Source organism: Emydura macquarii, unplaced genomic scaffold, assembly GCF_026122565.2.
Source record: "Emydura macquarii macquarii isolate MOO-44397 ecotype Brisbane River unplaced genomic scaffold, CSIRO-AGI_Emac_v2 contig_2863, whole genome shotgun sequence".
In the NCBI taxonomy this organism is placed as follows: domain Eukaryota; kingdom Metazoa; phylum Chordata; order Testudines; family Chelidae; genus Emydura; species Emydura macquarii.
In genome coordinates this window covers 3897614-3924214 of record NW_027133000.1, presented here as the reverse complement: position 1 = coordinate 3924214, position 26601 = coordinate 3897614, and the positions used below count along the sequence as shown (strand labels likewise).

Below are 26601 nucleotides of genomic sequence, written 5' to 3'. Positions count from 1 at the left end.
TGTTCTGCACTATCAATCAATCAATCTCACTCATTCACTATAACAAAACTATCTTCCATCTCCTGCAATGGCAAAGCACCAGAATATAAACTGACTCTCACACCATCAGCCAGCCTTCTCTGTCCTTTCCAGGTGGTTTCCATGCTAGCTCCTCCACCGTAGGGAAGAGTTAAAATACCCATGTACACAATTTAAGGCTCCTGAAGGACTTTGTGTTTTAAGCTCACTTTAAAACCAAAATTGTGGAAGCAGGAAAATATACAAATTAGCATCTCTTACCTAGAGAAGCCAGGTCAGAATACTGAGAACTTAAGAGAAACAAATCCACAGCTGTTTGCTGTCCTGAGCAGTCCAGTGCCAACTTTTTGTAAAAATCTGTTGCTGGGCCAAGATGCTGCACAACCTTTAATAAAGAAATGATACAGTTGGGAACATACTACCGCTGGCACAGTAAACGTGTTATTAAATAGGAATACATTATAAAAAATAAAAGTACAATATTTACCATTTTCTTACAATAATCATGTGTAGTTGCTTGCTAACTTTTGCAGAGATGTTTTTTTTCTACTCTGTGTTGGAGGCCTAGCTTGGCCTGAGTTGCCTGACCACTGTTGAGATTACTTGACCATTGTTTGAGGCCTAAGCCTCAGCAGCCTGAGCGCTTTCTACATTTGGCAGAGACCAATAGACTGCTGAGTAACCATGTGGTACCTCAGTTTCTGCACACCACAGCAAACAACTACTAATGTGGGTTTGGCACAATACAGCACATAAGCTTGTTAGTTTGCAGCTGCACACAGATAAAGATGAACAAGGACAAGAGTTTATACATTTTATATTAAGAGCTGCTTCTTCCCACCATCTGGGGTCATTTTCCACCACCTCTCCCAGTGCCAGATATTGTTTTACTCTAATTTATCATGGTGAGAACATGAATATTAGTTATTACTAACAATGAAGAATAGAGAAAGTGAAGGACATGAGAACGTCATCTAAGATGAGTGAATGAATGGATGCTGTTTAAAAAAAGGGTGTAAAAAGCCACCACCCAGGAAAGGTAGCGTACTTTAATCGCCACCAGATTCTGCAGGAGATGCTGCTGGCCTGATCACCTGGCAGGGCTCCTGTAGAAAGCCATTCCTGTATATAACCTCTGGAGTAAACATATAACTCCTTGGGTCTAGTGAGTATTGATATGGTTGTAGTTAATTTTTGGCTTTGTATTGAACTAACTATATCTAAGAAATCCTTGCACATTAAACCTTATTGATTTGCAAATCGGGTGTATTGTGTCTCACTGATAACTTCACACTGATCATAAAGTGCCCTGCAACACTCTGCACCTCTTGTCAGTTTATATCCATAATCTTCTTTTCAGAAAAAAGTAAGTACAAATAAATGTTCTAACAATGTGCTGTTCAACCTATACTACGCTTGTGGGATTTCTTAAATAACAAAGTGACAAAATATTAAAATAAGAACTGATGTTTCAGAATTCTTGTAGTGGTTTGACACAGATGTTCATTGTGGTTCCTAAGCCTCTGTCTGATGGAGACAGTTAAAGCAAAAAGCACTAGTGGTATTATTCTTGCAGCATCCTCTGATTATCAGTTTGGCTCTAGATTAAGGAAACTGGAGGAATACGTTTGCTTGCCTCGACGACAGAGGAATAGTGCATAAAATGTTCATAATTATATTCTTATTAAACTAATACAGATGTGCAGAAGAGAGATAGTTAAAAGCTAACAAGTTGCAACAGAATACACAAATACAAAAAGTAGCCTGTAAAACTAGATCAATTAGAAAAACATTGCAAATTTTTAGTTTCACTAATAATGAATGATTCATCAAATAATGTTAATAGTACCTTTGTACTTGATCTTTGATTGGGATCTTCTCTGGAATGCAAGAGCCCTGCACCCAAGGATGGTAACTGCGATTGAAACACAGATATGCGGCCACCTGTTGGAGACATCAGTTTAAAGGCAGCCTGAAGTGCAGGACCCAATGCACTGTGTGTTTCTCTTGTATTGGTGAACATATTTGGTAGTGCATTCAATAAATCTTTTATCAGCTGCAAAACAGATTGAAAGGTATCACTGACAAACTACAGATACAATTTCTCAGAAACTATACTGGCATGATGACATCATGAGCACCTGGTGCTGAACATTTCAGCTTATCTTAAACACATACTATATAGAAAATGAAGTTTTTAAATGAAATAATAAAATAGCAAAATAAGGACTTCAACCGTACACTACAATACTAAATACTGAATTCCAGCAAAATTAAAATGTTGGATTTAAGCATTATGCAGAGGATATAGACTTGAAATCAATGGAATTTAAATTGCAGGCTGCATACAAATATTTTACAATATTTTTAGCATTTATTTTATCCATGAAATGTAAAGGTTTTTTTTTTTTTGATCAATCATACCTCTTTGCTTTCATGCAGATTTACAAGTAAACTATCAGGTGTAGGTAAGAAAATATCTATGGAGGAAAAATACATATTTCATTAAAGAATAAAAGCATATTACAAACACTGCAAAATATTAATTCTATGGCACTGTAAAAACAATTGAATAAGTCCTGCTTTTTTTTTTTTTGGTCATATATACAAAAATATATTTTTTGCTTTATCATCTGTGCCAGTATCATTAATATCAGAGTTTCATTTTTCAGATCCAAATATTTTGCTATTTATTTCTGAACTTATTTTAATTAATCATTTTACATTGTGCTGCTATGTATATTCATCATATTAAAGCAGATTTTAATCTGTCCTTAAAAACGTGAAATAAACTCGAATATTTTTTATTCCTTTTTTTCTTGCCACTTACCATCAATATCTGAGACAATCAACATTTGAGGCTGTGATAAACCTTCCTGCAAATTGTAGAACTGAACAGTGCTGTCAAATGTTATGAACCCTATTCTTGTTCTCGAATCTCCAGGCAGCCTTAAGATAAAAAAGACAAATTAAATACAAAGCCAAAAATCCTGACCTCAGATACACCTCTGCAGCTTCCACTGAGGTTAAAGGACACCATGCTCGTGCAGTTGGGACAGAATCTTTTCTAGTAGAAGCTGCATCTCCATTAGGGAGTTTGCCAGTATGTTAGACACAAGGTCTTAGTGTTATAGTTCATTTTTCTAAATATAGTTAAAAATACCTTTAGCATGAATAACCTTAGAAAGATTGAACCTACTTATTTTAGGCAGCTATAAGAGGAGGTTACTTATCTGTCACTGTAGGTTCTTCGAGGTGTGTGGTCCCCATTTGTATTCTACTGAGGGTTTATTCATGCACACCACATGTCTGGAGCCGGAGAATTTGAAAGTAGTAGGGTCCGTTGGGTCCACACATGCACCCTTGCCTCACCTCATGGTTTCGTCCAAGGTAATAAAGGGTGGACTGACCGTGTCTCCAGTTTCTTCTCCACTGCAAATCTCACAGATCCACAGCAGAGGGGAAGGAGGGTGGGAAGTGGAATACAGATAAGGACCACACATCTCAAAGAGCCTCCAGTTACTGGTAAATAATCTCTTCTTCTTCTTTGAGTGATGGTTCATATTATATTCCACTGAGGGTGATTAACAAGCAATACCTAAGTCAAAGGAGGGTGCATGGATGAGGATGGAACAGTTTAGCAGAGAACAGCCATGTCGAATGAGACATCTGTGGCAAAGTCCTAAACCAAGGTGTAGTGCATAGCGAAGGTATGTACTGAACTTCATGTGGCTGCTCTATATATGTCTTGAAAGCAGCATATCGTGGAGGATGACTATGGTTGAAGTTTGGGCTCTTGTGGAATGGGCCCTGACCCCATGGGATGGAGGCAGTCCCAGCAACTGATAGCATAATGTACCGCTCCCCAAAATCCACTTGGAGATTCTCTGTGTGGAGATTGCCTGCCCCTTAATTCTCTCAACTACTGCAATAAGCAATTTAGAAGATTTTCTGATTGATCTTGTCCTCTGCCAAGGCCCATCAGATGTCAAGAGAATGAAGTCATCGTTCTTCTTCTGAGGCGTGAGACTTTGGGAAAAAAGTAGGCAAGTGTATGGGTTGGTTGAGATGAAACAGGGATAGAACCGTTGGCAGAAACTTGGGATGGAGGTGCAGGGAAACTTTATCCTTATGGAAAATGGTGAAAGCAAAGTCCACCATCATGGCCCAAGTTTACCTACCCTTCTTGCTGAAGTGATAGCCACAAGGAAGGCGACTTTCATGAAAAGGAGGGACAGAGCACGAAGCCAGTGGCTCAAAGGGTTGATTTATTAATGTCAACAGCAGTCAACATGTGTGCAAATACGGAGTGTCCTTCCACAGGAGTGGGAGGATGGAAGGCGCTAACTGCCGCTAGATGGATCTTGAGAGTTGAGGGTGAGACTCGATGCCTTCAAGGACAGGAGCTAATCCAAAAGAAGCAGTTTGTGTGGTTTCTTGTCATATTTGTGTGTTGGAGAGCACTGCTTCCCCACGGCTGGAGCATCTCCTTTCTTCTGTTTGGAGGAAGGCTTACTGCCATGCTTATGTGCATGTTTCCTTACCTCCTGACTAGGCCCCGGCACAGGGTCCATAGTGAAGGTACCAGCAGAGCCTGACTCTATTTCTGTAGCCAGAGGCGCACTCCTGGCTGTCCAGGCCAATGCATGTGGGAGTTCCCTGGCCTGGATCCGAATGAGGTCTCATGGCGACTTCCGTGAGGTGCTTCTTGAGATAGAGAGATTGACCTTCTCAGGTGCGGCTTGGGAAGGACTGGCAGTTACTGCATCTGGATTAAATGTGGGCTTCTCCCAAACAGTAGAGACAGTGTTGATGTTCATCACTGACTGAGAAGGTGCAGGTGAGAGGCGTGGATTTTAAAGCCTGGGGTCTTTTGTATAGTCCAATACCCGCACAAAGGTGCAGGAGGAGAAGGGTGTTTACAAATAAACAGGTCCCCCAAAGTCCCAATTTTACTCTAAATAACTACTAAAACGACTAAAAACCTATTTAAAAACAGTGAAACAGCAAAAGACTACAAAAACAAACTATATAAAACTATATTCTCTTTAAAAGGTGCATCACACAAGAGGACACTAATAATTCCAACCAGACCATGCAGTGGTGAGAAGGAACTGAAGACACAGTCAGTCCGCCCCATCCTTTATCATCTCAGACAAAACCATGAGGCCAGGGAAGGGCACATGTGTGGACCAACAGACACTACTACTTTTAAATTCTCCAGCTCCAGAGTCCTGGTGCACATACATAAACCCTCAGTGATATACAACAGGGACCATCACTCAAAGAAGATCTTTTGTTACAGTGCTACACTTTCAGAAAAGGAAAGAAAGAAAACAGTTCCTCTCGCCATTCATCTTGTGATGTTGCTGGAGGACAATAGCCTGTGCACTGTTACCTGTTGCAATTCACTTGGCATTGCAGTGTGAATTTACTAAAGAGAAAGTAAACGGGACAGCTGGATACTGAGGATTGTGTTCTTGGCTGCCAAATCAACATTTAAAATTAAAAAAAAAAAAAAAAAAAAAAAAAGATGTGATCACCTCATTGTTTCCTGAGCAGGTGACACAATCATGATAAAAAGCAAAACTCTACAAATTTCCAGATGCCATTACAAATCAGCCCTCTTAAATAGGTCAAACTTCAACAGTACTTTATGGTTTACTGCAGAGGACTCAAATTTGTTTGAAAAATCTATTTATGATGGCAAGAACTCAGCTGTATTATAATGCACCTAAATTTATGTTTACTTTTCTTTTTTCTCCTTCTTTTATTCTTATATTCTATATTCTTTTTTGTGTTCCTCTCTCCTTATAGCATTATTGGATCTTGTATTAATCAAAATCTGCAATGTAATATTCCAGAAGATGTGCTCACCACCCTATCTCCGCAATCAGAAAATACAATGTGGTTTTCATCCTTTGTTAGAGAAAAAAATGCCAGTAACTGATGTAGTGGTGATTTGTTTATTTAAACTCCAATATGAAAATATAAGATATGCATAATACAACTCATATGCTTCAGAAGTGGGATACTTTCTGTGTGTATTCTGTGTCAATCAGCAATAAAAATACAAAACTGAATGGAAATTATAAAGTGCAATTTCAGCACAGAATACTTAAACTACAGCAAGTGTTCAAAATTCCCAATTTTGAAAGAAAAACCTAACCAAAAAGCTATTTTGTATCAGAAGGTAAAATATCAGCTATTACCAACTCTTTCTTTCAGGATGAATTCATACAGCATCTAAACACTATGAAGTTGCTTACAAATAAAAGATATTCATAGTGCTCATTTCTATATTAACACTTCTAGTGTTTCTTTGATTGTATTGATGGTCCTTTATGTGTAAAGTAAGGAAATCCTTACTTCAGATTCCTAACAACATTATTTGAAAGAAAAGCACTTGTTTTCAGAGCCAACCTTCCTCTTTAAAATGGCCATGAGCAGAGAAGTCTGTGGGACTTCCCTCTAGATGTGCCAAGAAAAGGACCTACAGCTACTGTGACAGTAATAATAGAGCAACAATAAATTAACATACAGTACTAGGCAGCAAACAAATTAATTTTGAAATCTGCACCATAAAATGAAAAATCCAAAGCAGTTAATATGAGTCTCTGTTTTCCAATTTCATTCTCCAATGTAGCATCCTGGAACATGCAAGATCACAGAATTGTGCATGTACAACTTTAGGGAATTGAAAATCATTAGAAATTTAGAATTGGTGTAAGGAATTATCCATCTTTAGCCATAGCTATTTTGAGCATTCAATATATAATTCTTGGGTCGTCTAAACAAAACCCTTTGCAGATCACTTCTAATAATATTAATAGAAAGATATTCTTCGCCATTATACAAATGGTGGTAAGCTACATGGCCATATTGTTTTTCTGAACTATTACAGACATTTCAGAATCTAATTTAGTCAGCAAAATATTTACCCTATATTGGTAGATCCTGTAAATATTGTATGAAAATTATAGTAAAACGAACAGCATGGGTTAACATTTCAGCCTGATCACAAATATAAATTTAAGTCAATCCAAAAATATTTTGTATATTCTTACTTGTCCAGGTTTTCCAGCAATGACTGACTGACAATTGTCAAATATCCAGCTTCCACTGCATTATGAGATACATCTAAAACAAACAAATACACTGCAGGCTGAGGAGGACGAAGCTGAAAAGTATAATAAAAGAATTCAAAATTCTTATTTTAAAGAATAAAAAATGTTATCTATTAATATTCCCTTTGGGGGAGGGGGAAAAGAGGAGAAGCAAGAGGGGAAAGGGAATGGCTTGCAAAATGTTAAAATATATCTCAATTAAATTAACCAAGAATCAGATTGACAGTCATTTTGGGTTTTTAACAAAACAAAATAAAAGCAATTCTCACTTGTGTTAAGCTTATAATTAATGTAGAAAATAAAATCAACATACTAATATTTCCTTTCATTAGCTAGGTCAGAGGAGACCCTTTGATGTCAACTGTAGATTTCATTCTTAAAAATGGCAGTTCTTTCAGAATGCTGACAATGACACACTTTACTACTCTGAATTACAATAAGGCATCAGCATTACATTGCTATCAAAATTATAATTAAGTGGCTATTTATGGGAATTCTATATTGCATTACCGAATCCTCTTAGCCAGTTTCACTTCTAAAATAAGATCCATTCCAGCAAAGATTAGTGGTGAATTTAAATTTACCTAATCTAATAGAAACTCAGTAGTTTTTCTGAAAAGACTATTTTAATCCTATTTATTTGCAGATATGCTTTCTGTCACTAAGTTATTAGAGCACTGACCCTGAGGTAGGAGATGGCTACCCTGCGAAGAAGGAAAGAGTGTAAAGTACACTCTTTGGGATACAAATGACAACTATTGTCTGATTTGATTCCTTTCCGTTACGATATAAAGGAAGAGATACTTCTTTCTCTGAATCACTGCAACTAGGGGAAAGAGAGAGTCAGAAACACTGACAGCTCTGGAAGGCCACAAAAAGCAGTTTACACAGAGTCTGATTTCAGAAATAACTCCCCTCCCTTTTAGATCCCAGACCCAGGTCTGTATTTAACCGATCATCTTCTGAAGCGGCTTTTACCTGGTGAGTGCTTACACTTCTTAGAGTATGTCTACACTTCTGGGGCCGCATGGTCGATACAGAGGGATTGAGTGGGCTATGGAGACCGCTCAATCGATCCTGGAAGTGCTCACCGGTCAATGGAATAAATCCACTTCACCCCCCAAAAAAAGAGTAAGGCTGTGTTGACCAGAGGGCGTCTCTCATAGACCCAGCGCAGTGAAAATGCTGTGATATGGCAACATAAGTCAGTCAATGGGCGATATGCAAGCTACAGTATATAACTTGTTTATCTCCCATCGATGTCAGTGTAGACTAGGTCTTAGCCTGTGAAGCTGGAATCATAGGGACACTCCTATAGATTACTGTCCTCAACACCTACATATTCCATAGCCCCTCCTAGAGAAGCTCTCTTCTTTGCACAAGTCCCCATTGCTCAGCCTATACTGCTCCTAGCTGCTTCCACACGTTGCACTAGTAGAACCTGCCTCAGGCTGCAATGGAAACCTCTCCCCCACTTTTTGGCCCAGTGGTGGTCAGCAAAGCATTGTTAATGGCACCCAAAGTGCTACTGTAGGATGCATAAAAGCGAGGTTACTTTCTTATTAGAAAGTTTTCCAGACCTCATTTCCATACTGAACTGAGTTCAAGATGACTATCAGAGGGTGGCTGCAGGTTGCTTTCTAGCTGTTAATTCTATTAGGGACAGGAAGCGATCTTTGGAAGATGCCAAAATTCTTCCATCTGATCAGTCATTGATCCTGCCCATCTTTCCAGAAGAAGGGAGAAACCTAGCACTGATGTAGCATTCCCAGTCAAAGAATGAGTTTGGCAAATTAGTGCTTAAGTGCCCACATCACAATTGGCACTAACTGACACCTTTACTGTCAGTTTTGGCAGAGAAAGATTCAAATGGGAACTGAGACAACTGTTCTTTCAATCCTAAGGGTCCCTCCAGGCGAAAATTCAAGCACACTGGTTGGGCATTATGGAGAGGTCTGCAAAGCCATACTTTTTACTGGTAAATAGGGCTGTCACTCTAGCACCTTGCACTAGTATTAAATTCACATACTTAAAGTATATTTACCATGTAGTCTGAAGAAGCAATGAACTCTACTGTAGAATTTTGGACCTCTGGCCGTTTATGAGGCTCCCCATAGGATCGTGTCAAAGGGTTATACATAAATTCCTCAGGAACTAAACAAAAATTATGAATCCAAAGTAAATTATTCATTGACGGATACATAGATGTTGTGCCTGTTAACTACATTCAACATAATGTTAATTGAATTATACGTATTTTAGCTACAAAAAGCAGCAATTAGACCATAAACATTTTAAAAGTATGTAAATAAAGAAACTGTCAAAATGTTGTCAAACCTAACTATCAAAGCTAAAGAATTGGAGACAAGAACGTCCATTTTATGGACAATGAGGTATATCTACTCTAACTCCAGTGCCCTACAATGGCACATCTCAACATGCACTGTATTTCTGAAACTAGCCTTTGTCTTTAACTGCTGTTAATTATGATCTTGACTTAATTGTGTATTATGCTAGCAGTCAGTGGGGTAAATTGCTTTAATTACATAGCTTAGACCATCCAATCTGATAAGGTGTTTTCAGGCTCCTGACATGTTGCACGAGAGCCTTCACTTGGGCAAAACACAGGTGCCTCTGACAAATTATCTACATATTAAAAATCCCAGATATTCTAAATGGAAGACATTCTCAGTTGTTGATACAAATGCAAGACATCTTAAATATGTTATGTAGATGCAAGAAACCAGCTATTTACCTCTGTAATGAAACTTACCATCATTAACTCTATAGCATAAGTTGCATTTCCATCTCCTTTGGTCAATGAAGGAAACAAAAGGATTGATATATGTCCTGCAGGATCTGCACCTCACAATGGTGCTTGATGTTATTACTGGTAATTGCTAAAAAGGAAAATAATAAAAAAACTGTAACAAAGAGGATCCTAGTCAAATTTTTAGAAGACAGGATTGTGCAATATCACAATCTTTGAAAGCTGTGTAAGACCAAAATATTAATAGAATCATATGACTGGAAAGGACCTTGAGAGGTCTTCACTCAAGGAAGGACCAAGCATTATCTAGACAAGAAGTCCCCAAACTGTGAGGTGCACCCGCCTAAGGGGGCGCAAAGGAACATTTGGAGGGTGCGGCTCAGCCCAGGCCAGCCCCTATGGGGGGGCAGGGAAGGAGCGCCACCCAGCCTCGCTCTGCCCTGAGCTCTGCTCTGGGCCTGCCGGGGCCTTCATGCCAAGCACCCGCCTCCTCGGCCGCAGCCCCTGGCTCCCTGGCCTTGGCCCTGATCCCAACCTCAGCTGATGTGTGAGCAGGGCAGCACGGGGTAAAAAGTTTGGGGACCACTGATCTAGACCATCCCTGACAAGTGTCTGTCCAAACCTGCTCTTAAAAATCTCCAGTGATGGAGATTTTACCACCTCCCTAGGGAATTTATTGCAATGCTTAACTACCCTGACAGTTAGGAAGTTTTTCATAGTGTCCAACTGAAACCACCCTTGCTGCAATTTAAGCCTATTGCTTCTTATCCTACCCTCAGAGGTTAACAAGAACAATTTTCCTCCCTCCTCCTTGTAACAACCTTTTATGTACTTTAAAACTGTTATGTCCCCCCTCAGTCTTCTCTTCTCCAGATTGAAAAAACCCAGTTTTCTCAATCTTCCCTCAGAGTCATGTTTTCTAGACCTTTAATCATTTTTGTTGTTCTTCTCTGGACTTCCTCCAATTTGTTCACATCTTTCCTGAAATATGGTGCCCAGAACGACACAATACTACAGCTGAAGCCTAATCAACACAAAGTAGAACAGAAGAATTACTTCTCATGTCTTGCTTACAACACTCTGCTAATACATCCCAGAATGATGTTTGCTTTTTTTGCAACCATGTTTTTAATAGAATTTTAATCCTATCCTCCAAAGCACTTGCAACCTCTCCCAGCTTGGTATCATCCACAAATTTTATAAGTGTACTCTCTATGACATTATCTAAGTCACTGATGAAACTGTTAAACAGAACTAGATCCAGAATCGATCTCTGCGGGACCCCACTTGATATGCCCTTCCTGCTTGACTATGAACCCTGATAACTATTCTCTAGGAAAGGTTTTCCAACCAGTTATGCACTCATCTTATAGTAGCTCCTTCTAGGTTATATTTCTCTAGTTTGTTTATGAGACGGTCATGCGGGACAGTATCAAAAACCTTACTAAAATCAAGATATACGACATCTGCTGCTTCCCCCCAATCCACAAGGCTTGCTATTGTGTCACAGAACGCCATTAGGTTGGTTTGACATGATTTGTTCTTGACAAATCCATACTGACTGTTACTTATTGTCGCTGCACCAATTCTGCCATGACCACCCCTCGCCCACCCCCCCCCTCCCCCACCCATTCGGTGCTAACAGTCAACCCACGACCTGACCTTATTAGGGTATGCCTATGCGACTGGCTGGGCCTTTGGCTCCCACATCATATATGGGAAACGAAACTTAACAGCAACCAGGAAACGAAACCTATTGCAAGTATCCCCCGGCCAATCTGGTGCTGGCACGAAGCCCATAAAGGGGTCTTATCCAAGCCCCTGGTTGAGAGGCACTTCCCGAACTACCAGCCTGATCACCTGGTCCGGACTCTCCCGCTCCCGTGTCTGTTTATCTAATTTATATATGATGCAATATTAACACGCACACTAACATTCTCCCTAGGAAGACATAATAAAGTATTTACTTTGATTGAACAAGATTTTGATCTCACATATACCAGTGTTAATCAGTGAGTAATTTCAATGAAGTCTACTGTGTTACACTTGTCTACAAAACGTTGCAGAGAAGAATCTGGTCTGATAATGAACATTAGTATATTTAGTTGGATAGAAGGAATCTGAATGATCATTGTAACTGCAAGGGTCAGGTCAGCCGTCATATTATTGTAATTCTATATAAGCAATAACACTGCTGAAGTTAATTTATGCGGGAATACTTGTATATCTTGGATGACTGAAGGCACTAGCAGCTGGAACTTATGCCTGAAAGAATACACAAGACAAGTGAATATCCACCTGGTATAACTTCATACTTTTTATGTATAAGCAATTGTATTTAATACAGAGAGAGCCATAGATTTTCATAAGAAATTAATGAGGACAAGAGGTGCTTAATATGTGCACATACTTTCAAGCACGGATGAATTTTTAATATTGAATCTAATTTCTACAGATACTATTTACCAAAGGAGAAATGAAATTGTTTAGTGTATTATGTATTTTTTTAAACTTGTTTAGAGAGAAAAGATTAAATGAAACAGCTAGCACTTTTGAAATAGCACTGTTGGGACAAAAGACCATTTTGTTCTGTTATTTGAGCATTGCAGGTCTGTTTATTTAACTCCTCTCTTTTCTTCTCCTAGGAATAATCTATGACAGCATTCTGTGACAGCAATAGTCACTGTTGCGGATAATGGGGAATAGACACCTATGGACTTCTGAACCTCATCTACTAACTAGGTCCTATGTGGATCTAGATGGAGCAATCTGAAAGATTACATTCCCTCCAGAGAGTGATATCAATGATCACCACTTCAGCAATTCTCCCCATCTTCCGCAGGAATGTCATGAATAAATGGGCTAGGTGGACACATGGATCTGCAAATTACTCTAAAATCACAGTGTTGAAAACTGTAAAATGACCAGGGAAATAGGAGGAGCTGATCCCTGTACTACTTCCCCAGAATCTAATCAGGTGTGCTTGTTGAGGAAAGATTCCTGGAAGGGGTGGAATCTTTCAGATCTCTCCCCCAAGTCCAAGTTCACCATATAAATTAAGAAGTCAATAGTAAGGTACATTTTCCATTGTCTACATAGAAAACATTTTTACAAGAGGCAAAACTTGAGACAACTTTCATAGGGGTCGCTAAAAGGGAATGGCTTCCTGCAGGAGAGACAGGGCTTGAAGCCGGGTGACTGGGGCATGCCCCGCTCCCAGGCAAAAGTCCCAGCCGGGACCATCCCTACACTATCTACAACAATTAACAACTACTTCCTACTAACTACTTAACTAAGAACCAAAACAATGAACAATTAACAGATTACTGAAGGGTTTGTAAAGCACTTGCGATGCAAGCAGACCAGTCCCAGCAACCATCAAGAAGGACGGTCAAGAACCGGAAAGAAGGAATTGAGGGGGCGTAGGGCCGGCAGCACCTCATATACACAGCATGTGTGTGGGACTCCAGGGGGCGCTGGAGATGGCCCTACGGGTACTGTTGACAGGAAAAAAGTTCCGGTAACGGTGCACAGAGGCACGCACACACCTACAATAAAATTGAGATGAGCAAGCACTCAAAGAAGAACTATTAAATTTAGAGGGACAATCAATGTAAACAGGCATAGAGGACTAAAAGACATGAATTTAAAAAAATACCATGGTAAGCTGTTCCCTTTGATAAAGCTTTAAATAAAAATAATCAAACAAATTTTTTGAAAATTACAATTTTACCTGAACCACTACAGCCACTCTAAGGTACATAAAAGCCTTAATTGCAATTTTTGTAGTTTGCCTAAGTACTTTGTTCAACTTATCAGATACTACATTTCAATTTCAAAAAACGATGCAAGATTTACAGTCATAGTATTTATAATCTTATAGTAAATAAATCAGTTCATCCTGTTAATTTGAGATAAGATTTTGAAACAAACAAAATTTGACTATATCAAAGAACAGACATCTGAACAGACAAGTTGAATAGAAATTCTATTTGAAAATAGTTCTACACCTCCTGATATAACTATTTAATCCTAAATAAGGCTTAGACAAGGTAAAAAAGTACCAAAAAGTAAAAAGCAAAGCACAGCACTATGAGAAGATATTCAAAATAAAAAAAATCTAAATTTTACCGTTAGGTCTCTGAATGGATGTAGCAGCAAACCCAAGGGAAGTTTAGCTTTGTTTAGCAAAGCCTGAGTCTGTGGAATATTTGTCAGCGTACATCGAAATGAACTGGAAGGAAAGGATACAAAAATCAGCTTGCAACTCAAACTTGAGCACAAAAGCTATATTAGCATTCAACTATATTCTCTGCAACTCAAAGAGTTGTTACTAAACCTATTTTGAAAATAAACAAAAAACATGCCCTAAAACAGCAAAAGTCTCCTCCAGGGTGAACAACATTCAAGTATATGTACTGCACCAAACAAAAAGCTGAAAGTATTATACAAACAGAGTTCAACAGGAAATGCATATTACAGCTACTTAGTTTTAAAAAAGAACAAACAGTAAGGGAGGTCTAGTACACAAAGTTATTTAAATTTTGAGATGGTATTTTCATTCATGATAAGTATTTCCTGAACTCACTAAAGGAAAACTGTACTTGCTAGTTGTTGAAAAGTTATTTTAGTGTAGAAGGAATATTGGAGGATCTTAATGTTTCTCTCCCTGAAAGAGCTGTTATGAGTCATCCTCTTCTCTGATGTGGAATGGATGCGACTCCTTAAAAACTTACTAATGCCACTTAATATAGTAATCAAAGGGGAATAGCTATAGACACGCATAAGGAGTCCAGAAGAGTACTGCCTCCAAAGTGCTTCAAGCCTAGGACTGAATGTGACTCACTCTAATTTCCCTCTTGCTCCACAAAACAATATATTTGCACTAGACCACCAACCTGACCCAAGTTTACATACTGGATAAAACTTTTTTCAGCATTACAACTAAGCTTTTTGGAACAGAGACTCATTTTCCTTGTTTGCTCATGCCTGGCACAATGGGTCCCAAATTAGCTGAGGCCTTTACACACTACCACAATTTAAATATTTTATCATAATAATAATGTCTCTACTACTCATATACAAATGGCTGGATTATTGTAGTGTACCTGGTACATCCCTCAAAAGCTACACAGTAGTGCTTGGCAATGCCAGTATACTACACGAAATTTCCAAAGATTGCACTACTGTAGGTTCCTATTTGCTTCAGATGCAAATAAACATACTTAGACTGAAATATAAAGTCATTAGGGGTTTGGATCTTGGCTACTGCCTCTCTCCTAATGTGTCACCATCACAGTTGAAATCAGTTGGGGTTCTTTCCCTTCCAGTCCCTTGATTTGAATCCCAAGATATTCTCACTGTAAAGCAGTGGTTCGCTAACTTTTTAAATGGAGCCCCCCTGTGGACTTTTGTATAACAACTGTGCCCCCCGCCCCCGAGGCTCCCCCCACTTTCAGGAAAAAACAGGACAGAAGGCAGGGGAGTGGGGAGCAGGGGCAGCAGCAGCTGCAACTGCAGCAGGGGAGCAATGGCATGGGAGCGGGGAGCAGGGGCGGCAGCAGTGGCAGGGGACCGGGCAGCAGGGAGGAAGGGCAGCAGCAGTGGCAGGGGAGCAGGGTGCAAGAGCGGCAGCAGCTGCAGCATGGGGAGGCGGAGGGGCTGCTGCTGTGGGAGCCAGGTGGCGGCAGTGGCTGCTGGGAGCAGTGTGGCGAGTGTTCCCAGTAGCAGTGGGGGAGCTGCTGCTGGTGTGAGAAGCAGGTGGCAGCTGCTGGGAGCAGCGGCAGCATGTCGAGCAGCGAACATGCCCGGCAGTGGCAGGGGGGCTACATAAAGTGCGGAGCTGGACCAGCTCTGTTCCCCGTTCCGCCAGCAGGGCAGCCCAGGCAGGTGTTGCGGGTGGGGGACACTTAGGTGGGAAGCGGAGATGGGGCGGGCAGCAAGCTTGGCACTGCTGGTAGTGGCAGGAGAACGGGGAGCAAGGATGGCAGCAACTGGCAGAGCTGGGGATAGAGCCCGTCCAGCTCCTCACCCAGCATGTCCCCCAAAACTCCACCCATGGCGCCCCCCCACTTTGAGAACTGCTGCGTAAGGAAGTTGGATGGGGAACAGTGTAAAGCTCATCTCTTTTACCCAGCTTTATAATTATGGAGTTTTATTTTAATAACATATAGTAGGAGGGATTTCTTAGCTCTCAATTAGCTGAACTCTGCTCCCACTTATGGCAATGGTAAAACTCCCAATGTCTTTACAAGGAGCAGAAATGGGCTAATGCTGAGTGCTTTTGAAAATTCCATGCTTAAAAAAAAAAAAAAAAAAAAAAAAAAAAAACTATTCAGAAACTGAGTATTTTTTATTTTTATGAGTGTTCTACTTTTGCAAATGAGCTCAATTTTTTTTTGACCACTACAAACAATGGTAAATAAAGTTTATAGATGAGTAAAATGAGGGAAATAGAGAGTAAGTGATTTGCTCAGTGTCAAAAGCAAATCAGTGGCAGAGTTGAGACTAGAATGCTGCCTAGTCATATTAGAGTAAGCTTCATGAAGCTTGTTTCAATAGCTAGTTTATAAAACATTGTTCTCTTGATTTTAGAATGGTAGAACCTTGAGGTCAGACCCCCTGTTGGTTCGGGGATTAGAACAGACCAAACGTATCTCCTGCGTGTCGTAAAAGGCGAATGATATTTATAGATATCGAAAAGGCCTATGACCACGTGCCAAGAGAGGAAGTGTGGAGATGTGCAAGAAAGCGAGGGATTCCTGAGAAGTACATCAAATTGATCCAAGATATGTACTCTGAAACCAAGACTTCGGTAAGATGCTCAGCAGGAAGAGGGAAGAACTTTGAGATAAAAGTGGGACTACACCAAGGATCTGCCTTGAGTCCATTCCTATTTTTGATAGTAATGGATGTGATTACCGAGGGTGTGAGAAAGGATCCCCCGTGGACTACGCTTTTTGCTGATGACATTGTGCTGTGTGGAGGTTCAGAAGAAAACATGGAGGAAAACCTAGAACGTTAGAGAAAAGTACTAGAGGACAGAGGAATGAGGATCAGCAAAACAAAGACCCAACTGCTGAACTGTAAATTTAGTGGAGCTCATAGGAAATGGGATGCACCAGTGAAAACTGAAGGAGGAGAAATCAAACAGGTAGAAAGCTTCAAGTACCTTGGATCTATGGTACAAGAGGATGGTGGTATGGGTGCAGAAATAAAGCAGAGTACAATCAGCATGGAACAACTGGAAAAATGTAGAGGTGTGCTTTGCGAAAGGAAAATACCAGTTAAACTGAAAGGGAAGATACACAAAACTGTTGTGCGACCAGCACTAACATATGGTGCAGAAACGTGGGCGACAACATTAAAAGAGGAGACTAGGCTGAATGTGAACGAAATGAGGATGCTGCGATGGATTTGTGGTGTAACAAAGAAGGATAAGATAAGGAACGAATACATTCAAGGGACTCTGAAAGTGATAGAGGTAGCAACAAAGTTGAAGGAGAAGAGATTGAGATGGTATGGACATGTAATGCGAAGAGGCGAGGCCCATGTGACGAGAAGAGTGTTGGAAATGGAGCCCCCTGGACCACGAAAGAAAGGAAGGCCAAAGACCCGCTGAAAGGATGTGCTAAAGAGAGACATGGAAAGTGTTGGACTTAAGATAGAAGATACACAAGATCGTATCGGATGGAGAAGGACCATAATGAACCTTTTTGGCAACCCTGCTTAGTGTGGGAAAAGCTGGAAGAAGAAGAAGAACCTTGAGGTCAGAAGAGTATGCTGTTCCAGCAGAAAGGAATACCACAAGTTGCTCAACAGTGACCTCCCCAGACATGAAGGAACAATATTGGTAGGCTCTACAAAAGTCTAAGCTAGTTGCCATAAGAATGGTAGCCATAATGCTAAGCACTAGTGGCAGGAGATGTAAATTAGGAACAGCTTCAGTATTCACACAGGAATGCAGAGGACTGAACCTCTTCTCTCCAGAGGAAATGAACTAAACTGGTTGACCGGTGAAAGCAGAATATTGTCAATTTCACCCTTTACAAAAACATTTTTTAATTATTATTCTTAACCAAATTTTGAAAGGTCACAGAAAAATGCTACATCTAATATACCCAAAATTGAAAATAGTATACCTACTCTGGACTACAATTTAATTTCCTAAGGTCTGAATTCAAATTAGGCACAGGAGCTAGAACTGGAGAAACAGGAAGAATATTCTTATCTTGAGTAAGGTTTACTGGTCTCAAGCTTTCTGGTTGCTGAGAATGCTGTAGACTTAATCCTCCTAAGGTGGACGACAATTGGTTCACACCAGGATATTGCTGAAAAAAAACAAGAGCATTGGAAAACAGTTATACTACATGTTTAAAGAACATAATCTTAATTAATTACACTATTCTTTCAGATCACCATTAAAGAAGATATAGCAGTAGCTAATAATCCTTTGCTGATAAGAGACTTGTAATTTTAAAGGGTTACACAAACCAGACAGCCATTTCCCAGAATCTTAGTATATATACTTCTTTGAATAACATTCAGTCTACAGCATAAAGTCAAGATACTTCTGCAGGAACTACATAATCCTCAATTTCAAGACACTCTGATTCAACATTGTTTAAATAAATCTATAGGTAAAACCAGCTCAAATATTACAAGAAAATTGATGGTTTTCCCTCCTCCAAAGATCTTACAAAAGCAAAGTACTTAATACCACTTTTTGCTTTTTCCAAACCAGAAAAACAGGCTACATATTCTATTTTGTCCCTCCGATCCAGGGTAAACCTCAGACTCGGTCATGCATTCCCTTGTTTAACCTGTACTAATTAGTAAGAAATTATTTTAAATGAGTATTTGTAAAAGCTCTCTCAATTTAGAAACTCAAAATTCAGTTAGGTCTTTTGTATTAAAATTGAAAAATGCTTCAGTTTCATTACACAGGACTGCCTGAAGTCAAGGAACTGTAGTGTTATCACAAAGAATGCTGTAATCTGAGTTTCCCAGTGAAGGCTCAATTGTCTTAATTAATAAAGTATGGAGGGGGTAATACTATGAACCAAGCATAGAAAGGGAAATGTTAGGTTAAACTGAGCTATGCCTTCCTTTTCCTTTAGAAGTATATTTTAAACATTTCCTCATCCACCAACCAATCTGCATTCCCCAAAGTGAAGAAGTACTCTCTTTTGAGTATTAGTGTCATCTTGTGCTGATGTATACACACCAGTGAGAAATCTGGATTGTCTATCAGGAAATTACTGGCCGTCTTTCCTCTTTATTGAATGATTAACTATAATAAATCTTCAGTTTCTTTCTCCTTCAAAAATATCAATTTAATAAATGCTTAAAATATTAATTTTAAAAAGTTTTTGTTACTAACAGTGAATAAGTAAGTCCAGGGGCTACAGCAATTTGTTGGTCCTCTCCCCAATAATTCAAGAACACATCTAATTTATTATTTTGAATTTAGAGCAATTACATAAATATTCAAACTTGCTTGATATTTAGAGTTCTCACTTAAAACTGTACTCATATTTTTAAAACAGACTATTGTGAACTATGTCAAAGGCACATCAATATAAGCTTCACAAAAGGATTTTAAAGAAACATCAAATAATTTCTCAATTAAAAATCTCACTTGTGGATATTGTTGAAACCCAGAATGATGTCCTGGATTACTGGGCTGCATAGCAGAAGTAGGTGGTGTTGCATTTTGGTAGCCAGGTTGAAGAGTTGGGTATCCATAACCAAAGGGCTTAGGAGTCCTTAACACCTGAGGAGTAGGAGCTGGACTACTTGTCGCAGAACCTGTCTCTAGGAAAGGGAAAACAAATTAAAAAAAAAAATCTGTCTATTGCATTTAAATACCATAAGAAGCAAAATCCCAGTAACTGAACAGGGGAGCAATGATTTTGTTAATTATAAAGAAACAATCCAAATGTATCTTTGCATTGACCAAATGGATATTGTAAAACAGCGGTAAGAAAGTTTGTATCTTATTGTCCGTATCTAGGACAATCTGCTGGAACACAGCACCATAGTAGGACCTACTTGTCTTCTAACTCTTCTCTGCATTTAATTAAATGCACCTCATCTACTAAGCAATTGAAACAACTTGCTGACATGATGCCATTTTATAACTGCCCCCTTTTCAGAGAAAGGTTAAGAGTAAATGAATTGCAAAAATATATAAAAATCCCTTAATTACATTTTTTTCTCCAAGACAGCTCTTGCTCCCAAATCTCCCTTCCCCTGCAAACTGCACCAAGACCTACTGACCCTTAGCCTCTCTAGTCAACCATGATGAGATTTCTAAATTTTATTAAGAGGCTAATTCTGTCTTCCAGGCTGCACATGGGGTTTCTGTTGAAGTCAACATAAGCTCCACACATATATATATCCAAAGGTAAAATTTGGCCCAACTGTCTTAAAAGGCTGAGTTATTTGTAGCATGCAGCTCCCAATTCAGCTGGTTTATTACTAACTGCTTACTGGTTATTTACTGAGATGTCTCAATAGCTGTAAGCAGTGAAAAGCAGCAGTTTTGAAACTGGTACAACTTCTCAGCAACTTTAACATGTGACCCCCCCACCCCCAAAATACCTTACACTGTCATCTACTGCCAGGTGAACTGAGGCTAGAAAGTCTACCTGGAGTAAAGGCATGGCAGTGCAAGTAATCTGCAGCAAGCAGCCTAAGGAGCTAGAGTTGGCTTGTGCAAGCCCAGAAAGTTGGCAAGGCCAGAGAATCAGGGAATGGTCCCAAAGAAATTTAAACCTGATACCCTCTTCCCCTCAAAAAGGTGAATTCTCCCAAGCAGGGGTGCAAATTCCACTCTTGTGCCCACAGGAAAGAGTCAAAGCTGACACGAATAAAGTGCTACTCAAATCTATAGTGCTATAGAAATATTTTATAATAAACAACAAGCCAGCTGAATTGGGAATCACATATTCTGTAATATAATGGACTTGTCAATGCTGATGACTGGAAGGGAGGAGGTAAGGATAAACAGGAATTCATGATGGGATTACAGGAAATCTAGAGGAAGAGGAAACAGGTGATTTAAAAAAAAAAAACAAAACAAAAAAAAACGAACAACCTGAAAAACAACTTATATCTTATAAAAGTAACAAGTAAAAGTAACTTATACAAGTAACATTTTATTTTAAGGTTTTTCATGTTTTTGTTTTGTTATACCTTAACAAACAAACAAACAAACAAACAAATTACTCAGAATGTACATGCAACAAACAGCTCACCTGGATAGCCACCTCCTTCCAAGGCATCATAATTGTTGAGAACAGGAGAGGCACTGCTAGTAGTGGAGGAGCTGTCAATAGCTAAAAATAAATACAAAAATAAAACAAATATTTGCTTTGAGCAATGGCATGCTTCTGTGAGGACAAGGGTTCAGAGAAAATTGTTTCTTAAACTTCTGGTAAGAAACTGTGAAAGAGCTACAGGAAAAATATTGTCCTAAATATCCAATGAAGTTATTACTGTTAGAAAACACAAAGATTATACCTAAACGTTGCCAATTTGGTATTCAGAAAACATGGAAAAAGCAACAAATGGATAAGGACAAAAATTAAATTAAAATCATTTCTTATTTCCAAAAGGATTTTAGACAACCATTTCTAAATTCTTTTTAATCTAAAAAAGATCAGGTAATTTAAGGATTACTATTTCATAGAATTATAGAATCATAGAATATTAGAGTTGGAAGGGACCTCAGGAGGTCATCTAGTCCAACCCCCTGCTCAAAACAGGACTAACCTCAGCTATATCATCCCAACCAGGGCTTTGTCAAGCCTCAGCTTAAAAACCTCTAAGGATGGAGATTCCACCACCTCCCTAGGTAACCCATTCCAGTGCTTCACCACCCTCCTAGTAAAAAACTTTTTCCTAATGTCCAACCTAGACCTCCAGCCCTGCAACTTGAGACCGTTGCTCCTTGTTCTGTCATCTGCCACCACCGAGAACAGCCTAGCCCCATCCTCCCTGGAACCCCCTTTCAGGTAGTTAAAGGCCGCTATCAAATCCCCCCTCACTCTTCTCTTTTGCAGACTAAATTCTCATTCTGATTCAGTGGAAGCATTCAGCACTGCCATATCATGTCTGAATTGAGAGTGCTGGATAGAGCGTTTTGAAGTAACCTTTTCATTTGAAATTTTCCAATGCCCCTCCTTGAGTATGCTGCTGTAAAAAAGAGTGGCTTGTTTTACTGTTAGATGCAAAAATATTAATACAAACGCTACTGAATATTGCTTATTAAAGTTCTCTGTCAAGCCATAAAGAAATGTTATTTACTGTAACTGATGGTTCTTCAAAATGTGTGATCCCTATCTGGATACCATCATGGGTGCACATGCGCAAGAACTCTTTGAAGTAGTCTCCACTGACCCGTGTGTATGTCGTGCATCCGAAGTGTTATGAGACCACATAGGGAGATGTTCCCGCTTACCAACAGGCACAGAACTTGTAGCAGAGGGGATGGGATTGGGGTCCCAGACAGGGACTACACATTTCAAAGAACCATCAGCTACAGAAAGTAACCTTTCTTTCTTTTTCGAGTGCTGGTCCCTATGTAGATTCCATACATGGGTCACATAACGAGCAGTATTTAGTGGGGAGGTGGAAGTGAGGACTTAGTAGAAGTGAGAGTTTGCAGGACTGTGCGGCCGACTGCCATATCTGCTGCTGCTGACTGGGCTATGGTGTAATGAGCGGTGAATATGTGGATGGAGGACCACGTTGCTGATTTACAAATGTCTTGCCATGGGACATCTGCACAGAGGGCAGAGGTGGTGGCGTGCACTCTCGTGGAGTATTGGCAGACCCACCCTTTACTGTATTCTACAAGGAAAAAGTCTCCCTATGACTCCATCCCAAGTTTCTCCGCAAAGTTGCCTCTCCGTTCAGGTCATCCAATCAGGACATCAATCAGGTCATTCATCTCCCAATCTTTTATCCTAAACCACACACCTCCACCAGGGAGCGTACATTACATTCCCTTGATGTCCATCATGCACTGACCTTTTATCTCCAACACACCTGCACTCTCCGAGCCTCACCCAGACTCTTTCTCATTATAGTGGAACACTGCTGAGACCACGCCCTCTCCTTCCAACACCTCTAAATGGATCTCTCACTGCATCACAGAGTATTACTGCCTTCCCGAGTCTCTTCACCACCTAGCATCACTGCCATAGCTGCCAGTTCGCTGACTCATTGAGCAAAGATCACCTTTTTGGACAGATAGGTGAGGGAGCAAGTGGAAACGGCCTCAAGGGTGGTCTAGTGAGGACTGAAAGGATGAGGTTAAAGTCCCAAGGGGGAGTAGGTTTCCAGACCCAGGGAAGGTGTTGAGGAGACTGCCGAGGAATTGAACAGAAGTTGGGTGGTGGAAGGCACAGAAACAGTTTATGGCCACGTTGTTGCGTGAGGAGATTTAGAAGAGGGGGGAGATGGACTGGAGGGCAGGTTGAAAGATGAAGAAGATCGGTGAACCAATATTGGCGAAGCCAGAAGAAGGCTAAGAGGATGATGACTGTTCAGTCGTGTTTCACTTTGTGGAACACTTGTGGGAGGAGCAGTATGGGCAAGAAGACTTAACGTAGTTCTGGTGTCCAAGGGAGGAGAAGAGCATTCCCCTGAGAGCCTTGCCTAAGACCACTTCTGGAGCAAAAAAAGGGGAAGCTTGTAGTTGGTAGCTGTCACGAAAAGGTCCCAGCATGGTGTGCCCCGTTGGTGGAAGACGGAACAAACAGTGGGGTCGTGCAATTCCGACTCGTGGTTGCAATGAAAGGAACATATGAGAATGTCCGCAAGGTTCTTGTCTGTACCCGGTAGATGGACTGCATGAAGTGTCACATGGTGGATTGCCTCCAGACAGAGGGTCGGAGATCTGGCTCTGCCTTGTTTATGTATACGTTATGTTACACTGTTATGTTGTCCAAGAAAAATTGCACATCTGGAGCAGATAAGAGGAAGAAGCACTTGACAGGCATGCTGGACCACTCGTAATTCTAGGATGTTGATGTGCATCCTTGCTTCTCTGGGGGACCAGAGACCTTGGGACATGTGGCTCTCTATGTGAGTGCCCCAGCCCACGAGTGAGGCGTCCATGGTGAGGGTGGTGTGGGGCACAGGAAGGTTAAAGGGGGGTGCCCGCCATGACCTTGGATGGGTCACACCACCATGAAAGGGAAGTTACCACTGAGGGTGGGAGGAGGATCCGCTTGTTGAGGTAGTCCTGTGGATTGTACACTGTGCAAAGCCACAACTGAAGGCATCTTATGTGAAGGTGGGCATACGGAGTAACGGACGTGCATGCCAATATATGTCCCAGACGTGAAAGGCATTGACAGAGGCATGTGTGGGGACAATGTTGTAGTTTCATAATGAGGGAGGTGAGTGTGGCAAAGCAGTCCATCAGGAGGAAGGCCTATCCCACAAATGAGTCCAAGCACGCTCCTATAAAGATGAGTTCTCTGGAAGGCACTAGGGTAGACTTGTCTTCACTGATGCAGATGCCTCGACAGGTGAAGAGTTCCCACAGCATACGAATGTTAATAAGGCAGTATTCATGGGGTGATGCCACTAGGATCCAGTCATCCAGGTAAGGGAACAGATAGAGGCCCAGGCATCACACATAAGCCACAACTACTGTGAAGACCTTTGTGAACAGGCAGGGGGCAGTGGCAATCTCGGAAGGGAGGACACGGAACTGATAATGGGAATTTCCTTCCGTGAAGCAAAGGAATTAGCAATGGGTGGAATGGATGTCCACGTGAAATTATGTATTCTTCATATCAAGAGCAGAAATCCAGGCCCCAGGGGAGAGGGAGATGATTTGGGGAAAAGTGACCATTAGAAAATGGAACTTGCAGATAAACTGGTTTAATGCTCATAGATCCAGAATGGGGTGGAGGTCCCCCCCCCACTTTTTCAGTATAAGGAAATAGGATGACTAGAAGCCATGGCCACAGCAGTGGAGCAGAACCCGTTCTATGGCACCTTTTTGGAGGAGGGTGCATGCCTCCTTCTGGAGAAGGTTATGCTGAGATGGGTCTGCATGGCTCCCATGGAGAGGGTGATGAGGGGGGAAGTGAAAAAAAATGTATGAGGTACCTCAGGTGGCTGATGTCTAATACCCAACGATTGGTGGCAATCTTGTTCCAATTTTGTGCAAAGAGAGCAAGACAGCCCCCAAAAACAATTGGAGGAGGGATGGAGTGGGGTTTGTGGTTCTCAAGGGAAGAGTCAAAAGGATTGTTTGGAGGGGCGTTGCTGGAAAGAGGCGGCGGCAGAGGTGGAGCCAGCGGAAAAACTGGGTTGTTGGAAGCACTGGCGGCAGCAGGGCTCTTCTTGCTGGCGTGGAAGGTAGGGTTGGTAGGTGGGTCAGGCGGGGTATCAAGATCAGAAAGAAGCCTGGTTTTGGTGGTGAGTTGGAGCCAGAGCATAGAGCCCCAAGGACTGAAGCGTGGCATGAGAGTCTTTGAGCAAGTGAAGACACCCAACAGTCTCATCGCTGAAAAATTTCTGATTGTCCTCTCAAGGGTGGTTTGGACCTTGTTAGGGAAACCAGAACTCTGGAGCCAGTAATCCATACAAAGAACCACCTCAGGGCTAGGGAGTATGATGCTGTATCATCTGCTGCACTGACTGCTGCATGGAGGGAGACCTTGGCCACTAATTTGCCCTCCTCAAAAAAGGACTTAAATTCGGCTTGTTTATCCTCTGGGAGTTAGGCTTGAAATTCCGCCAGTTTAGAGTACGACCTGAAATTGTACTTTGCTCATATAGCTTGGTAGATGGCTAGGAGGAATCGCAGGCCCGCCGATGAATAAACTTTGCGCCCGATCAAGTCGAGTTTTTTGGCCACTCAATCTGGAGGAGTGGTCCTGAAATGTTGTTGTTGGGCATGTTCCATTGCCGCTTGTACTATGAGAGTTGGGTGGTGGGTGTATGAAAAGGAAGTCAGTGTGCTTGGACAGAACAAAACGCCTGTCAGCTCATTTAGGTGTTGGTATGCATGATGCCAGAGCATGTCAGACCACCTGGCCTGGCTGAAGGAGAATACGGCAAACTGCGAACACAGTGCGTGAGGGACCTTTCTTTTACATCCTCAGCAGGAAGACTGAAGGCCACTGCCATACGACACAGGTGGTCTTGGTACTGGCCCTGGTCATGGGGGGAAGGGAGAAAAGGAGGGGAAGGAATGAGTGCCTCATCTGGGGATGATGATGCTATGGTTGGAATTGGCAGTTCCAGGGGCATGATAGTGCCCTGTGGTTCCTCATATACCGAGGGAGGGGCAATATAACCGGGTGAAAGTCGGTGATGAGGTGATGGTGCTCCATGACTACGATATGGATTCCAATGATGCCAGTAGAACCAGGCATACACATCTGTTTGCATTGGTGGTCTGTGGAGATATCAGAACCATGGCTCTGTGGGTGGTGCATACGCTGGTATGTAACTGAGTTGTTGTGGACTATGTGAGCTCACTGGTGAAAAGGCTGGGCCTGGTTCCAAGAACCATCTGGAGTCTGATGGCTAGTCCTGGAAGGGTGGTGCTGTCAAGGCGGGTGGAGCCGGCAGTGCGGGTAGGGCCTGTGATGAAGTTCCAGGTTGTAGGGTTGGTGGTTGATCTAGGAGCAGTGGTTCATTCACCAGTAA

General features: G+C 41.1%; 1 protein-coding gene across 3 annotated transcripts in view; it reads right to left on the bottom strand.

Moving 5' to 3' along the window:
• The window catches only part of SEC24B (SEC24 homolog B, COPII coat complex component), an 89645-nt gene that overhangs the window by 24764 nt on the left and 38280 nt on the right, over nucleotides 1-26601 (bottom strand). For 2 of the 3 annotated variants that reach the window (XM_067568254.1, XM_067568256.1), the window contains 11 exons: nucleotides 21177-21257; nucleotides 19556-19731; nucleotides 18061-18245; nucleotides 14047-14149; nucleotides 9919-10045; nucleotides 9190-9299; nucleotides 7086-7198; nucleotides 2849-2967; nucleotides 2443-2498; nucleotides 1868-2074; nucleotides 280-403 (listed from right to left, as the gene is read on the bottom strand). In XM_067568254.1, the coding sequence (XP_067424355.1) occupies nucleotides 280-403; nucleotides 1868-2074; nucleotides 2443-2498; nucleotides 2849-2967; nucleotides 7086-7198; nucleotides 9190-9299; nucleotides 9919-10045; nucleotides 14047-14149; nucleotides 18061-18245; nucleotides 19556-19731; nucleotides 21177-21257 (1401 nt within the window). The remainder of the gene's footprint in view (nucleotides 1-279; nucleotides 404-1867; nucleotides 2075-2442; nucleotides 2499-2848; nucleotides 2968-7085; nucleotides 7199-9189; nucleotides 9300-9918; nucleotides 10046-14046; nucleotides 14150-18060; nucleotides 18246-19555; nucleotides 19732-21176; nucleotides 21258-26601) is intronic. The other variant, XM_067568255.1, reaches the window with a different exon arrangement.